Source organism: Heteronotia binoei, chromosome 4 (assembly GCF_032191835.1).
Source record: "Heteronotia binoei isolate CCM8104 ecotype False Entrance Well chromosome 4, APGP_CSIRO_Hbin_v1, whole genome shotgun sequence".
NCBI classification, from domain to species: domain Eukaryota; kingdom Metazoa; phylum Chordata; class Lepidosauria; order Squamata; family Gekkonidae; genus Heteronotia; species Heteronotia binoei.
The window spans coordinates 64,397,583-64,415,587 of NC_083226.1; the positions used below are offsets into that span (position 1 = coordinate 64,397,583).

At 39.8% G+C, this 18,005-nt stretch overlaps 1 protein-coding gene across 10 annotated transcripts in view; it reads right to left on the minus strand.

The window, feature by feature from the left end:
- Positions 1–18,005, minus strand: part of TRPM3 (transient receptor potential cation channel subfamily M member 3) — a 608,524-nt gene that overhangs the window by 165,373 nt on the left and 425,146 nt on the right. For all 10 annotated transcript variants that reach the window (XM_060237459.1, XM_060237453.1, XM_060237455.1 and 7 more), the window contains exon 8: positions 5,265–5,388. In XM_060237459.1, the coding sequence (XP_060093442.1) occupies positions 5,265–5,388 (124 nt within the window). The remainder of the gene's footprint in view (positions 1–5,264; positions 5,389–18,005) is intronic.

Here is an 18,005-nt window from a genome sequence, read left to right on the forward strand (position 1 = left end):
CCACAATTTTGGGGGAAAAATGAGAAATTTGGAACACTGACACTGCAATCATAGGAGACAGCAGAGAAGAAAAGAAAGATCAGGAAGAAACCACAAAATATCAAGACCTATGAATAGAGTTAGAGGGGCTCTGGGAGAAGGTTACCATCATGCCAGTTGTCCTTTCAGCATTCTGGGCATTGAACAAATACCATCAGCTCATATCCCAGAAGACAGTGTTGCTGTCCTGCAAAGACACATCTGCAACTCCCAAGAACTTGGCTAGATCTCAAATTGTAGAACACCGTCAAATATCAGACTGTGAAATAATAATAATAATAATAATAATAATAATAATAATAATAATAATAATAATAATAATAATAGTAATAATAATAATAATGATGATGATGATGATGATGATGATGATGATGATGATGATGATGATGATGATGATGCCTCAGATTCACCAGGAGCTCACAGGAGCATAGCTCCTGAACCTTTCTGAGGGTTCCCTCTCATCTTCCCCACCTACCTTGTCCATTGAATATTAGGTGCAGCTGCATAACAATTCCTGGATTAGGAGAGTGGGCAGCCAGCCGCCATGGGCTTTGCCGCACCTCCAGAAGCCCTCATTAACCCCTGGAGAAGCCCACACCACTCTTTTTCCACTTCTTATGTGATTTTGGGTGGTGGGTGGCTTGCTGGCCTATTGACAGGGTGTGTGTGGCCCAGAGAGCCCAGGAGAGCCCCAAGCAATGCCCGGGGTTCTCCTTTCTTACATGAGGTTGCTTTGGGCTGGGGGGGGGGCAGCATAGGTTAATGAGTTATGCTAATGAGCTCTACCATCTATTTTTCTACAAAACAAATAATAATAATAATAATTTATTATGAAAATAATAGTTTGTGTTCATCTGCATTCTCCTCAGAGACTGTAAAAAAGAGCTGTTTCTGTTGAATTATGTCAGTAGCTATAACTTGTATGCTGAACTTCTGTTTCTCTGCTCTGTTTTGTACAGCACTGAGCACTTTGTTAGCATTAAATAAATGCTAAATATGAACATTTACATTGAATTTGAAATCTGAGTTATTAACAGTTATTAAAACTCCTCACTGTCTAGCATCATAGTTTGATTGTCAATTATGAGCATCATGATTGAAGGCTTTTAAAAAAAGCTTACTATAATGGAGGGTTTCAATACAAAATGAGAATCTGTCTATTTTCAAGTCTATTTTGAGCCAGAAGCATGGGCACTAGTGACAGCTTTAATACAACTAGGCAAATACCTTGAAGAGATTGCATCAAAATAAAAAGGCATTAAATGATCCCCAAAGCTTTAGTGTGGAAATACATTGCTATGTGTACATATGCACATTTTATCCTAGCACAATGCTGACATAGAATATTAGTTGTAGAAGCAGCAGTGCTTAGAAAGTACATTTAGGATTCAGTTATCTAGATTAGATCAGTATCTAAATACTTTCAGGGAAATCTAAGGGGTACCATAATTTACAAGGCTCTATGAATTTATGTTGCACTATGAATAATTTAAATAGAAGCTCAAAATCATAACTCCTTTGTTGAGTTACTGAAATACTACAGCTAAAACCAAAGGGAGAAATTAATTCTACAATTTTCCTTTGGTCCCATTTTATTTGGTCTGCCATCACCTTCTTTACTTTAATCAGCTTCCATCAAACTGTTCAGAACTGGCCTTTGAAACAGCAGGCTAGTTTTCTGAGCAAAGGTGTAGGGTTCTGCCAGTTATTGACTCCACAAATCCATGCTCATGTGAATATGATTAGGATTTATTAAAGTCAGATACAAGAGATAACCTTCTGCTAATTAGCCATTGCCAGGAATGACCTATAGGCAAAGAGGTTACAATTATACACAGCAAAAAGTGTGGGGTAACATTATCCCCATCCCGCTAGGTCTATTGGTTCCATAGTGGTTGGTGCTTCAAGGTGTGAGGCATCTTTGAAGGCTTCCCACTTCCAAGGTCACAGTTGCATTCCCAGGCCAAATGGACCTGTTACTATAACAACTAGATAAGCAAGTTCATTACAACCATGATGTATGTATAACAAGATCTCGGTCATCCATCCCCCTCCTGAACCCACTTAATAAGGTATCATTACATACAAGCACTAGAGAAACAAAACTAAACATAGTTCAGAAGAAAGAAAGCATGGCAGGTGCAACCTGACAAATGGCCTATTCAAATTCAATAGGAAAGATTTCACATGAAAAAGGAATCACAGGCCAAGAAAAAGCTAACTTGTGATGCAGCATTCCTAAGTTACTTGTAAAATGTTAAGCATGCTCATAGACCATGCAGTGTAGACACTGCAGATGAGAAAGGAGTGCAGGTTCATGCTCACCCTGTAGCCTCCACTCATGCATTAAATCCTTTTCCCATATATGAATCACTTCAATTGTGATTTAGTGTTGCCAGGGCTTTTTCTTAAAAAAAAAAGCCCAGCAGGAACTTATTTGCATATTGGACCATACCCCTAGATACCAAGCCAGCAGGAACTGCATTCCTGTGTGTTCCTGCTCAAAACCCTGAGTGTTGCAACTGCATAAGCCTAACCTTGGCCTTCCAAAGGTATTGTTTGTAAATCAAGTAGAAATGCTTAAGGAATCTTGCCCTACTAAATTTATCCCAGTGGCTGACCTCCTTTCTCCATGGTTGGGGACAGAGAGTGGCTCTCGGAGGAGAATTGTCCCAGTGGTATGAATGTGGAGTGCCACAGGGGGCAATCCTTTCTCTGATGCTATTTAATATCTATATGCACTCCCATGCCTAGATGGTCCAAAGATATGGGCTGGGTTATCACCAATATGCTGATGACACCTGCTTATGGATGGCCACCTAGACTCTGCCCCTGAAAAACTGGATGAGGTATTGCAGGCCATGGTTGGTTGGTTGCGTCAGAGCCTGCTGAAACAGAATCCATCAAAGACAGAAGTCCTGTGTCTAGGTCAGAAGGAGGTGGGGAGTGGGATCAGTCTCCCACCCTTGGATAGCACCCAATTGACGCCATCAACAGAGGTGAAGAGCCTGGGGGTGTTCCTGGATAACTCTTTATCTATGGAAGCACAGGTCACCACCACTGCAAGGGCCACCTTTTTCCTTCTGAGGCGGGCCCAGCAATTGGTCCCCTACCTTACCTCCCATGATCTAGCCAGAGTGATTCATGCAATGGTCACCTCCAGATTAGACTACTGTAACTCTCTCTACGTGGGGCTTCCCTTGATCCTGCTCTGGAAACTCCAGCAGGTGCAGAACACAGCAGCCCAGTTGTTGGCATCGAGGTCTACATGGACATGGATGCATCCGGTGCTGCACGAACTGCACTGGCTACCTCTCAAGTACTGGATATGGTTCAAGGTGCTGCTCCTTAACTTTAAGGCCCTTTATGGGCAGGGGCCTGCATATCTTCGGGACTGCCTCTCCCCATATGAAACCTCGCTTCCCTCGGTTCTGAGGTCAGCTGCTTGATATCTTCTCATAGTCCCTGGTCCTAGAGACACCCAGCTGGCATCAACGAGTCTGGGCCCCTACCTGGTGTAATGAGCTCCATCTGGAGATCTGGGCCCTGTGGGACTTATCAAAGTTTCACAGGGCCTGTAAGACAGAGCTCTTCTGACAGGCTTTTATTTAATCCAGCGGGCTTCCTTTGAAAGTCATCACTTTCCTAGCATTTCACCATTATAGCGTTATGTTATGTTGTTAGCCATTAGCCACATGCTGTTGGGTGGTTCTGCCACCTATGTCTGTAAGATTGTTTTCTGTGCTGCTCCTGTTTTGTAATGTCTGTTTTTATGATAGTATTTTAACTCTGTTGTTTTACTTTTGCAAGCTGCCCTGAACCCGCTTGTGGGATAGGGTAGGATATAAATAAAAAAATAAATTAAATTAAATTTTGGGATTCTATGTTAGCAGATGTAGCAGCCAGAGCATACCTCATAATGTCAAAACCAAGGCATGTTTAGTACTAATCTCTGCAGGATGCGTGCACTAAAAAGAATTATAAGAAAACTTTTTTCTGAATTAGTTTAAAGGTTCCCCACGTCTTTTCTGTTGCTTAACGGCACTCTACCCCCCCCCCCCCAAAAAAAAATTCAGCAGAAGTAAGTTTTATTATTACAGAATTGTAAGGCTTTTTTTTTTACGTTACAGTTACTGTGCATACATATACTCTATTAACAATACTATGAAATTCTAAATTACAGATAGAAGACGAGGAAGTGGATCCTGGAAAACATAGGAGAACATATGAAGCTGCCTTATACTGAATCAGACCCTTGGTCCATCAAAGTCAGTATTATCTTCTCAGACTGGCAGCGGCTCTCCAGGGTCTCAGGCTGAGGTTTTTCACACCTATTTCCCTGGACCCTTTTTTGGAGATTCCAGGGATTGAACCTGGGACCTTCTGCTTCCCAAGCAGATGCTCTACCACTAAGCCACCGTCCCTCCCCTTACAATGGAATAATAACAGTGGAAATGAGGGACTTTTCCAAACTTTAAACTTGATTCCGCCCTGAGCCACTTTGGTGGGAAGGGCGGGATATAAGCCTAAATATAAAATAAATAAATAAATAAATAAATAAATAGATTCAAATTATAATTTTGTGGGAAACTTGGGTATCCTTAACCATAGTTAGCATGATGTAGACATAAACATCAAAGCAAAATTGAATTTAAATATTTCCAGTGTTTCTATGAGAAACAAACTACAGATTACATTTTTTTTGGGGGGGGTATCTTGTTGGGCCTAGATTCCCCTTGCCCAACTTGTTTTCTAGGGAAAAGTCATTTTAAAGATCAGACAGATTTATTTTTGGCTTGGAACTGCAGTGTTGGGGGAAGAGGGACTCCTGCCTTCCCCCATGCCATTTTCAGAAGCAGAACAGCCTGGACCGGGAGTTATTTAGAAAGATAGGTGTTTCAAATACTCCATGTGCTACTCCAAAGTTACGTAAATAATTCCCTGCTGTGGCTATTTCAGCTCTAGAAAACAACAGAGCAGGGGGAAAGCAGGAGCCTGAACACTCCGCACCCCACAGTTACAAATCAAAAAGGGTTCTGTTCTTTAAAACATAATTTCTAGCAGCTGCTGTGGGCTGCAAAGAAAGCAAGCTGGGCTGCAGGAACTCAAACACAGCTTGCCAAAAGACATAAGGCCTGCTTAGTAAACATTGCACATTTATTTGGCCAATATGCTTTGGGGCCTCTTTGGCTTCATATCTAGGAAATATCTTTGCCAATGCCTACCAGTTCCTTCTTCTTCATGCACTCCATGAGGATTATGAAAAGATGCTGTGCTTGGGTCCGGGTGTAGGTGAAGGTCTTCTGGATGGTTACAAGTAACTGGTCCCTCAGAGATTCATTGATAAGACTGAAATGAAAAAGTCAGATAACATGTTTTAAATAAAATTTTAGCGTTAAAAAAACTGGTTCATATGCAGGACTGCTGCCTGTATCTGAGCCAAGGAATCAACTATCTGAGCCAAGGAAACCTAAATTCTGTGCCAAAAAGCTGAATTCTATATAAAACTTTCATAATTGTTGTTATTATAATTTTTGTTATTATATTTCCTGCAAGTATTATTCTGTCCTGGCCAGTCAAAGGGAATGCAACAGAGCTGCACTGAAGCTTCATCACTACTTGAAATCTTATTCAATATTCCTTGTCACTAATGAAATGTCATCAATTATTGCCTATGTAGGGACTTCCGGTTTGGATTTCATGGAGAATTGACAAGTTTTCCAGTGGGGGAGCTCACCAAACTCTCTATTCTGGACAGAGAAGGTGTTTTAATACCTGCTGTCTACATCTAGGCAAGATAATGGCCAAGATATGCTTAAAGTTCTGAGGAGAGGTACTTTGGCTAACGAGAAATCCCAGGGCAGGTTTCTTTTTGGCTTTGAAGTGTCTCCGGAGAAGGACCGCTTCCAGCATCTATAGAGGATATCTGAGGTCGTTAAATCGACATAAATTCAATGTGTGCCAAGCTTCTTAAGGGCTAATTAATCGTGGATGAGAAACAGACCAGTGTGTTTGATGTCGGGACTTCAAAGGTAAAGAGATTTTTATCTGTTGTTCCGGGAATAAATTGGGAAATATTTGGAAGGCAAACGAAGGTCTGGACACATAAACAACTTGTAATAATAAAGAAGAAGGAGGAAGGGGAAATCTTGGACTGAGTTAAACAGATATAAGGCTTAAAAAAGGCAAAAGCTGATATTGTTTGGAATTTTTGTAGTCACTGCAGATCAACAAGTCATTACAGGAAATGATGTCTGGGAACATCGTGAGACTTCACAACCATAGATAATGAGACTTTGTGGCAAGTGTGGGTGGAAGAGGCCATCAAGGGAAGGGAAAACTACAGGTTTTTTTAAGCCCCTCTAGGGCTAAACCATAGAGAAACATCAAGCACCATTTTGGGAAATTATAACTTTTTAAAAATTAATATCTGGACCCAGGGGCATAGGAAGACGGCGATTTGGGGCTTTTCTGAAAGGGCATGCCCTAATCTATAAGAATAGATGATTTAAAAAGAACTTGGTGACTTCAATTGTAAAGCCTATATTTATAATGGGAAGGCAGTAATGTCAGCCCAAAAATCATTACAGACAAGAGCCAAGAAACTAGAAGAGGGCAATATGTAAATGTAAATAAAGAGAAACAAATAAATATGTAAATAAAGAGAAAACAAAATTTTTGTGTAAAAATATGTCAAAATCTAAGCAGATGGAATTACAAACTTAACAAACTGTGAAGTGGCCTCTAAAGTAAAGTATTTAGGAGTAGACATTACAACAAAGAATATTGACTTATTTAAAAAAAAACTATGAAAAGCTTTGGTGGAAAATTGCGGTGGACTTACAAAAATGGAATAAGTTGAATCTGTCTATCCTGGGTAGAATATCGACAATAAAAATGAATGTATTACCAAGAATAATGTTTTTGTTTCAAACTATACCAATAGTGAAAGAAGATAAACAATTTCATAAATGGCAGAGGAAACTTTTGGAATTTATATGGACTGGCAAGAAACCAAGAATTAAGATGAAGATCCTGACAGATGCTAAAGAAAGAGGAGGCTTCCAAGTACTGGATTTAAGACTATATCATGATGCAGTTTTTTTGGTATGGATTAAGGATCGGATAGTGTTATTAAACAGAAAATTATTAACATTAGAAGGCCATGGAAAGGTTTTTGGTTGGCATGCATATTTGTGCTATGGCAAAAGTAAAATGGATGGTTTTTTCTCACATCATTATGTAAGAAGTAGTTTGCTTAAAACTTGGTTGAAATACCAAAAATATGGAGATGAGAGGAAACCGCTGTGGATTGTGCCAACAGAAGTAATAAAGTTATATTCAGATATTGAGGAAGAGAAACAATTGTTAAAAATACAAGGAGGTAAAGCAGAATTAAAATCAGTGGAAGAATTGGATTATAAATTTAATTGGTTTCAATGGTTACAAATTAAAAGTCTGCTGAAGCAGGATATTAAGAATGAAGGAATAAGACAAGAAAAAACAGAAATGGAGAAAATGCTGTTTGGTGAGGACGTAAAATTGATCTCAAGAGTATATAAACTGTTACTAAAATGGTCTACAGAGGAAGAAGTGGTAAAATCTCAAATGATAAAGTGGGCAATTAATATAAACAAGGACATTCAGATGAAACAATGGGAATATTTGTGGAAGAACTCTATGAAAATATCGACATGTAATAACATAAAAGAAAATTGTTACAAAATGTTGTATAGATGGTATATGACACCAAAAAAACCTGTCAAAAACAAATAATCAGATGTCTGATAGATGTTGGAAAAGTAAAAAACATGAAGGGTCCTTCTACCATATGTGGTGGACTTGTGAAAGGGCTGTACAATATTGGCAAATGATCCAGCAAGAAATGTCAAAGATTTTGGGATACAAAGTGAAGAAGGCACCAGAAAACTTTTTGTTGGGATTACAAATAGAAAATTTTTCGAAGCGAGACAGAACATTACTTTGGTACATGCTTTCAGCTGCACAGACATTGTATGCACAGTTGTGGAAGCCAAATAAAATTCCAGAAAAATGGGATTGGGTTATGAAAACTATGCACTGGAGTGAAATGGACAAATTAACAAGAACACTAAAAGAACTTGATATGGAAAAATTTAATAATGAATGGCGAAAGTTTCAGAACTATGTGGAAGAATATTGGAGAGTGAAAGGACACTTGGTGATATTTGATAATGGATAACTTGTTTATTAGCTATTTTTAATTTACTGAGACAAGAATGATAGTTAAAATGAGAGTATGAGAAAATATTTTGTTCTTTCTTAAAAGATTATAAGATAGACAATATGACTTAATTTAGTAATATATTGGATCTTTAATCAAATGAGGTAATAACCATAAAGAAGTATGTTCCTTTTTTCTTTTTAAACAGTTTTTTTAATGTTAAATAACCTTTATTGCTTTTATATTGTAAGTAACACTGGGAAAGTCTTGAAAGGGAGGAGGGGAGGTGGAAAATGTGATGCAACATATTGACTTTTATTTGAGAGAAGTAAATGAAATGATATAATATGTTGTAGAATAATAAAAATTGTTTTTTTTTTTTAAAAAATAATTGCCTATGTAGGTTCAAGTCCATCTGCTTGGCAATAAAGCTAGAAACTAGCTCTTTTGAAAATGAAAGTTGAGATTTTCAGGCGACTGAATTTTGCATGCATTTTGCACTCTCCTGGTTATACATTCAGTCATGCCTTCAAGATAAGAATGCATCAAACCTGGTATGTTACAAATATGCTCAGATAAAGAAAAGGCAGAAGTTTTTTCAGACCTTTTGTATAATCAAGCTTCTTTGCATTGATTTGATTTCAGTTCATTATTTGGCAGAAAGGCTTGGAAATTTATCCACTGTTAAGGCATTCTGTCTGCAGTTGACAAGCCTGGATCAAATGCAGCCTTTATACTGCCAAAATGTTCTGAATACATTGTTCTGCCAGCAGGTAAGCAGGATGTATTAGGAAGTTCATTTATTGTGGCACCTTTGATGCATTTTTTATCGCAAAGCTTCATTATGCTTTAAATGAATATTTACTCTATTCTGTATCTGAACATTTCACTCAATCAAAACCCAAAGAAACATCTTTTCATACAGCACAGTGGTTTCTGATGTCTATGTTTTTCACAAGCTAAAAAAAAAAACCTTGCTTGCAATGCCATAGGAATCTATCATGTCATTAATCTCCTTCAGACAACATAGTTCAGTGTGGTTTCCAAATGAGGTGCCCTGCATAGATCATACATCTTTCTTACTGAAACACAGTATGGCACACTGGAGTAATCAAGCATTGATCTGCTTCATTCTGTCCAGTTCTCTGTGAATCCCACCAGGGCTTTTTTTGAGCAGGAACACTGTTCCGGCTGGTTTGGTGTCAGGGGGTAAGGCTTAATATGCAAATGAGTTCCTGCTGGGCTTTTTCTACAAAAAAAGCCCTGGATCCCACTACTTGGTGACTGTGAAAACTGACTGGAATGGGGGAATAATCAACATTCCGGAGCCATAGGAGAGATCTGTATTTAAATACTGAGGTACATTTTTTTAAACAAATGCTTACTATATAGTATGCTGCATTTCCTCCTTTCCCAAAGCAGTATGCTTTATGATTACTCTATACTATAGATGATATACTGCAATGTGGATTTTCATCAGTATGCACATGGCATTTCACTGAAGGTAGATGAGGCAACACTTTGAACAGATGGTGGAGATAATGAAAGACTAGACCAGTGCTCAGTACAATATCAATATTATTGCTGTATGGCCACTTGATCTGGGAATGGGCAGGCCTCAGATTCAGTGGGAGCTCACAGGAGCACAGCTCCTGAACCATTCTGAGAGTTCCACCTCCTTGTCTATTGAATAGTATTGCAGCTGCATAACAATCCCTGGATGAGCTCCACCACCTATTTTTCTGCAAAACGATCCCTGGGAATGAAATCTTATTGAAATGCCATCCTAAGCAGATGGCATTTCAATACATCTTCAGGCTTTAGCCCTGGTTATGAGCCCAAGGCAACTCTAGTAGCCTTGGTTGATGATCTTCATTTACATCTCAATAAAGGTGTGCTACCAATGTTGATCTATCATCTGCTTTAGATATAATTGACCATTTGGTCCTGATCAACCAAGTTGCCTCCCTGGAAGCGAGGGGCACAGTGCTCAAATGGTTCTCCTCATGTCTCCAGGAAAATCTCAGAGGTTTGCTATGGGGGAAGAGAGGTCTTCCTAACAAGACCTTCCTGAATTGTGGGGTCCCACAGGGCTCAATCCCATCTCTGATGTTATTTAACATATATGGACCCTCTTGCAGAGATCGTCAGGAGGTTTGGAGTTGGGAGCAATCAATATGCTGATGACACACAGCTCTTCCTCATGCCATAGGCAGCTGGTGGCAGGGCTCTCAGCACTACCCCAGTGTCCTGATGTGGTCGTCAAGTGGTTAAGGGGAAGCTGGCTAGAGCTGAATTCATCCAAGATGGAGGTCATGTGGCTGGAAATGACTGAGGCACTAACTAAAGGATCACTTCTGAGACTCAATGGTGACAACTGTAGACTCAGTTGGTATGGCTGAACTTTGTGCTATTGTTTGATAAACAAATGTTCATGGTAGGGTGGTGGAATTTTTTCACCTATGTCAGGCTCACCAATTGGCTCCCTATTTGTTTGGATCAGACCTTGCCACATTGATCCAGGCACCTCCAGATTGGACTCCTGCAGTTCACTTTATGTAGGACTACTCTTGAAAATGCTTTGGAAATGACAAGTAGTTCAGAATGTGGCTGCTAGCCTGCCGAATGGAAAATCATGGTTAGCATGTATTACTCCAATTTTGGCGGCTGCATTCTGAGCCACTTGCCATTAATTTCCAATTAATTTCTGGATCTAATTCAAGCTGTTGGTGTCAAGTTTTAAAACCTTTTACAGTCTGGGACTCTCATACATCTGGAAGACTCATACCTATGGGACAATCCATAGGTTACAACCCCCCATGAACCCTTTGGTCATCCTCTTGGGGATTCTTCTAGGTGCCCAGCCCCAGGATGGTTTGGTTAGCTGTTAACAGGGGAAGGTCTTTTTCAGTTATGGCTCCCATCCTGTGGAATGCACTTTCTGATGACACCCATGCTCTGTGGACCTTACTTAGTTTCTGCAGAGTTTGCAAGGCTGAATTGCTCAGGTTGACCTTTAGTGGTTAACCAGATGTTTTGGGCTGAACATAAGAGAAGCCATGTTGGATCAGGCCAATGGTCCATCCAGTCCAACACTCTATGTCACACAGTGACCAAACCCCCCCCCCCCAGGTGCCATAGTAGTATGGTGCTGAGATTGATTGTAATTTTATACATATTATCTGACTTTGTAGGTTTTTTAAAGAATGTCTTTTAAATATTGTAAGGAGTTGCAATACCCTTTGAGTGAACAGTGACTAAAATATCTAATAAAAAAAATCCCCACATGCTTTTAAGTACACTGAAATCAGCACTTAGGATGGCACTGTTAATTTAATGGTGCTGCTTTTTATCTAGCCTTGCTCCTGAATTCACAGGTAGCAACAATGGACCAAAGCAGTGATCCCCAAACTTTTTGGCACCAGGGAACGGTTTTGCCACCATCTCCAAGGCCTGTCCCCTCCCTTCCCTAGCACCATGCCATTCTCCACCCCCACCTGCCCTTCGCCATGCTCCATCGCCCCTCCGCATGACGAGCCTCAGCTCCCTGCCACCGCCACGGACTGTCCCCTCTCTTCCCTTCCCCAGCACCATGCTCTGCCCCCTCCCCCACCCACACGATCAGAGGAGTGATGAGGCTTGGAGTTGGCCCTATGCACTTCGACAAAGCCCAGGCTGATTCTAAGTAGTTTGAACAGAAGGCTGGAGGAGGAGTTTCGCCCCTCCCTCACTTCTAGAAGTTAAGTGGGGGGAGAAGCCTCCTTCAGTGTGCTATTCAAATAACAAATATGGGTGGGTGAAATCACTTCACTGGCACCAGAACAAAATATTTCACCAAGTATCAATTTCCTAACAACGGAAAGGCGAGTCACTGAGAGTATTCATTTACGTGTCGTTTCAACAAAATACATTATAAGAAATGTATCCTTTGAAGTGTGAAAGCTCTTATACTGCCATAATTATTTTTTTCATTTAAAACCTTAAGACATGAGGAATCCAGTGAAATCAAAACAGGAAGAAAATTTACCGAACCTGTAGGAAAAAAACCCTGTTTTAATTCCGACCAAATCCATGTCTAATATTTAGAGGGAAAGCCTTCTAGAGAGGGGAAAAAAATCAAATATCACACACACATACACATACAAAATCAAATATCATTAAATCAAACTGTTAATTTGTTTTGCCTGCCTTAATTTTGTTTTGCCTGCCTTACAAAATGCCAAGAAGAGTGACTTGTATTCAATGAACAGTTCAAACAGAGCTGTCAGAATGTCTTTCTAGGAGTTCTGCAGAAGCTTAGTGGGGATTCCTAGGAGTTCTGCAGAAGCTTAGTGGGGATTCTTCAATGAAGGAATAACCAACAGCAGACAAGGCTCTCTTACAAACAGCTTGTCTGCCATTATGATCTCTTCCTTTCCAGCCCAGACTCATCAACTACTACTGGAGGTGTTCCAGGGCACATTCTCGATTTCCATGCGTAAATAGCTAGGTTTAACCCAGAAATGCCAACACACATATCCTAGAATATCAAAACTGTTCACAGCATGCAGCAGTTACTCAACAGACAATTAATGCAGAAAAGTTTCTTGAGGATATCTAACAACCACACATTTAAAGTAATGAATAGTGGAACAGCAATTTGCCTTAGAGTTAAGGCTATACTTTCTGTTTCTGAGCCACAAGTAAGACATCACACTATTGTGCTACACTGAATGTTTCTCAAGAACAGTGGGAGTAACCTCTGACACTAGCTCATCATCTGTAAATTGATGAACAATCCATAATTGGGGGGTGGGGGAGAGAGAAAAGCTATGATGACAGCAGGAGGAGAAAAGCATCTCCTGAATTTTCAGAATATTCTATTTTTGGGGAAGGGGACAGGGTCAGATCTACATATTTGTTGAGGGGGGGCAAAAGTAAAAAATGGCGCCCCTTATAGTTTTCTTTATATATATAAACATACAGTTTTCTTTATATATACATACACACACACACACACATACCCCATCCCCTATATATGTATATGATCAATGTTTTTAATATAGATATATAATCAGGTGGCACTGTTTCACAATGAAGTGCATGTCACACCATTCCCCAAAATTCCACCCCCCCCGGGTACAGTTAGAAATAGAACTTCCTGACAGTTACAGGGGTTCTTAAGTCGAACAAGCTTCCTCAGGAGGTGGTGGGCTTTCCTTCCTTGAAGGTTTTTAAACAGAGGCTAGATGGCCATCTGACAGCAAAGAGGATCCTGTGAATTTAGGCAGAGATATTTGTGAGTTTCCTGCATTGTCCAGAGGGTTGGACTAGATGACCCTAGATGTTCCATCCAACTCTATGATTCTATGGAAGCTTGAGTTCAGTGACACCCTGAAGACCAACAAAATTCATTCAAGGTATGAGCATTCTTGTGCACATACACTTCCTGCAAACTGCATCCCAGTTGCCTTCTGTCCTCTTTCCTGTCTAAGAAACAAGGGTAGCCAGGTCTTTCCTGGCTTCTAGTGAGGGATGGAGATTAGGGTTGCCAGATAAATGCTGGGGAAGTCCTGGAAATTTTGGGGTGGAGCCTGGAGAGGACAGGGACTTCAGTAGGCTACAATGCCATAGATTCTATCCTCCAAAGTATCCTCCAAATCTGCAGTTCAGGCATGTTGTCAGCGGCTGCCCCCCTCCCCTGCAAGATTTAAAAGGCCCTTCAGCTGATTGGTGGCCCACCCTTTAAAATTTGCTGGAGGAGAGGAACAGGGTGGTTGCTGGTGGTAAATCTTTGGCATGAGACTTCTCCTGCCAGCCAGCTGACCAGCAGTGGATAGGAGCCTACAAAATCAGGGGATCCCCTGCCCCACCTGGGGACTGGCATCCCTAGATTAGATAGATTAATGGATGATAAGAATGTCAATGGCTACTAGCTATGGTGACTGAAGGGAATCTCCACATTCAGAGGCACTGATCCTTTGAATCCCAGAATCAGGAGGCAATATGCCCAGCCTCAGCCTCTATGCCTTGTTGTTGGTCATCCATAGGAACTGGTTGGCCACTGTGTGAGACAGGATGCTGGACCAGATGGACTATTGGTATGATCCAGCGGGCTCTTCTTATGTTCTTGTGATAACTATTCTCTTCACAAGAAAAAAAGGAGCTCTGTCAAAGACAGCCTTTTTCAGAAGTGCCAGAGAAAGAACTAAGGGAAAGGCATTCCTCTCCCTCACTTTCATGTTAGAAAAGTTGAGAAATCTGAGTGTGGGGAATGTAAAGTACCACACGTGGAGACGAGAGTAGGGCAACATGGGTTTATTCCATGGTACGATACAAGATGGAGAGAGAGTACACGCGGGCCGGCTCCCGCATATATACAGTTGCCGGACTATTCAACCTTCTGGCCGGTCTAATGTTGACCGTCCGAATTTCCCGCCACACGCTGTGATTGGCGGATTGGCGCGCCCAGCGCGGAGGCACTTGGGTGTTACTCAGTTGCCTCTGCGGCTGGGGTGGATGGGTGTTATTCTGCTATCGTGGTCTTTATGAACTGGTTGCCTCCAGTGGGTGCCATACACTACAGGGAACAAGGAAAGGAGTACTTATTGCTCTCTGGAAGTTTTCTAAAATGCTGGGTGGCCAAACTGTGTGTGTGCAGGACCCATATTGGAGAGGTACCATAACAAGAAACCATAGTTAAGACTAATGTGGTTAATAAACTATCTTCACACTATGAACCTGGTTTCATGTACCATAACTAAGCATAGTTAGTGGAATGGCTTCCATTTGGTTGATTGCAACAACCATGCTTTTTTGTGACATGTGAAGCATGCAAAGGTATGATTACTTGCCACAAAAGATGGATGCGATGTGATTGAAATATGTATCTGCATAGACATCCCATTGAAAGTGACGCAGGCTATCAATACCTACATGCCCATCCTTCAAAGGGAAAATTCATATTCTGCAGCAGCTAAATGTTAGTAACTAGATCAAGATAAGGGGGCACAACAATGGCATATGCTTCTTCTCTCCTTACAAATAATTTAGCCAGATGCACATTTATAAGGGGAGGAACTTACAAACATATGCTACCATTTTTATTCAGATACCAGCAAAACTCTGTTTGCTGTGTTTTCTTGTTTCCTAGTTCCATAAATATAAGCAAAATATGGGATTGCAAATATATTCTGATGTTAACTCTTAAGAAAAACAATAGCAGAAAAAATGTCTTTAATAAGATTTAAAGTTTTTAAATTAAAATGTCCCACAACATGCTAGGGTGTTTGTATGTTGCACACTGCTCAAAGAAAAAAATGTCTTTAAATATAATCTATTGAAGTGTAATCTACTGATTAAGTATACTCTACTGATAAAATACCTTGAAACTGTGTATTTTGAAGAGGGGATATCTTGTTGCCATACACATAATTATACTGCAAACCAATTGTTTTATTATTCAAATTTATTTCTCCTTAGGCTTGGTGCATTCTGATGGGGAAAATGGCCCACTAAAGCTATCTTTTCTCACACCACCTGCCATTTTACACTTTGTCAAAGAGCACAAACAGCAACTTTAATTATGGTCAGCAAAGGAAAAACAATTTCTAGGATTTTAGAGCTGATTAGTTAATCTGGCTAAGAAAAGGGTATGAAATAATTTCTGACATGCTATGCCATTATCATAAAGAATTAGATAAATTTACAGCTGTATATCATATGTAGGGGAAAATGGGAGGCTTATTTTGAAAACAGCCATTCCAGTGATGGAGCATGTTTTTTTAAATTGTGAACAACCAGGAGAAAAAAAATGGCCTTTTCTTTTAATAGAAGTTTAATATTAGGTAATTTTCCAGGTGGGAGTATTTACTTCCCGTTAGTGCTTTTTTTGAACAGAAACACACAGGAACTCAGTTCTGGCTGGCTTGGCATTGGGGAAGTGACCTATGAAATATGAAAATGAGTTCCTGCTGGACTTTTAAAAAACAAACAAACAAAAAGCCCTGTGTGAAACAATGGTGCTGTCAGGGTATGTGGCTTAATATGTAATGATTGCCTGTTAGGCTTTTTCTGCAAAAAAAGCCCTGCCTCCTGCCATGAAAAGCTTCAAGTGCACATTTTCCCACATTAAGCTTTTATTAAAGGGGCAGGATATTCTTTTCCTCTGGGGCTTTTGGCAACCCTATATATTTTTTCATTTTGCAAAGTTTCTTCCTTCTCAGACTGAAGTTTTGCCAGATCAGTTTTATTTTGCCCCTTTTGGACTAGCAGAGAATTCTGTAAACAAAACTTATTGGTCAAAAGGAGAGATGGAACCAAATCTTATAAGCAGATAATTTGCATAATAGAATGCGAGCTGTCACTTAGTTTAGCTTTTTACTTTTAGGAACTATGCTCAGTGTATATTGTGATGACTCTTTGCCACTAGCAAGAAATGATATTTTCCAGTTCAATGTCTTGGTGATTCAGTAAACTAGAAATAATTGTAACCAGAAATAGATAAAAAGTAGCCTTGTGTTCTTTTCAAAATAAATCATATTAAAAAGCCCAGTATACTTGGTGTAAATTGTCAAGTAATTTAGTTCAAAGATTGGCATATTGCAATTGCAAACTCTTTATGCCACTCAGAGTTTTAGTAGCAATCCATTTAAGACTTGTGGTAATCTCCTTTTATGCAAGACAATGAAAAAAAATTATCCTTAGCAGTAACAAAAGTATTAAGCAAATAATCACTATCTGAGCAGAGGAAACTCATTACGCATATTTTAAAAGACATCAGATTAATCACAGAAAAGTCAACTGAGCTTTCCTGATTATTTGCAATGTGGGAAATTCCCTGATGTGCAAAATACACAGTGATACGTACTACATTCAATATATTACATTAACGTATTTATAACAGCACATTTTCCATCTATTAGCAATCAGAAATCTATCTATATAATCCTCACTCTGTAGTAGATCACAAGCTTACCTAGTCCACATGGTATGGAGTTACACAATGATCATCATGTGTTTCTAAAAGATTCATTGTAAAATCAGTCATGTGACTCACCCAAGTCCTTCATTTATTGCAATATACATACATCTTGACTATCTAGGACAGGAGTTTCGAACTCATTTGTCATGAGGGCTGGAACTGACTTAAATGAGACCTTGTTGGGCCAAGCCATGTGTATCCTAAAATTTAATGCCAGATAGTGGAAATACAAACTGTATAGAGAACACAAAAATATTAGTTTTACTTAAAATACAAATATGCTTAAAATATCAATCCTCTTGCAATATTTTGTTGCTGATGTCTCCATGCTTCCTAGAGTGTGGAGTATGCAAAACTAAACTGAAATGTTTGTCTACAAAATTGTAGTCTTCCCCAGAAAAATAACTACAACTCCTATGAGGCAGTGCAATAACAAAGGGGCAGCAAAGTATAGTGGTCAGTATGAGCCTACTATTTGGGTTTAAAATCCTCAGTCTATAAAAGGAGATGTGCTGGGCGAACTTGGTGTGGACACTCTCAGACTGATCCACCTCACTGGCTTGCTTTGCACACACACAGATACACGTAGGAGGGCAAGGGGGATGGAGAGGTGGACCCCATCCACGACTGCACATGCTTGCAAGATTTTCTACAAATACTTTTGTCCCAAAGACTTTCTCACAATATGTTTGCGTTTGACTGGAGATTTGGTGAAAGGAATGGACACAACCACAAGGAAATAAAGACTGCAGTAGAAGCAGGGCAAATAGAAGGGTTTGGGAAAATTTTTACAAAGGCCAT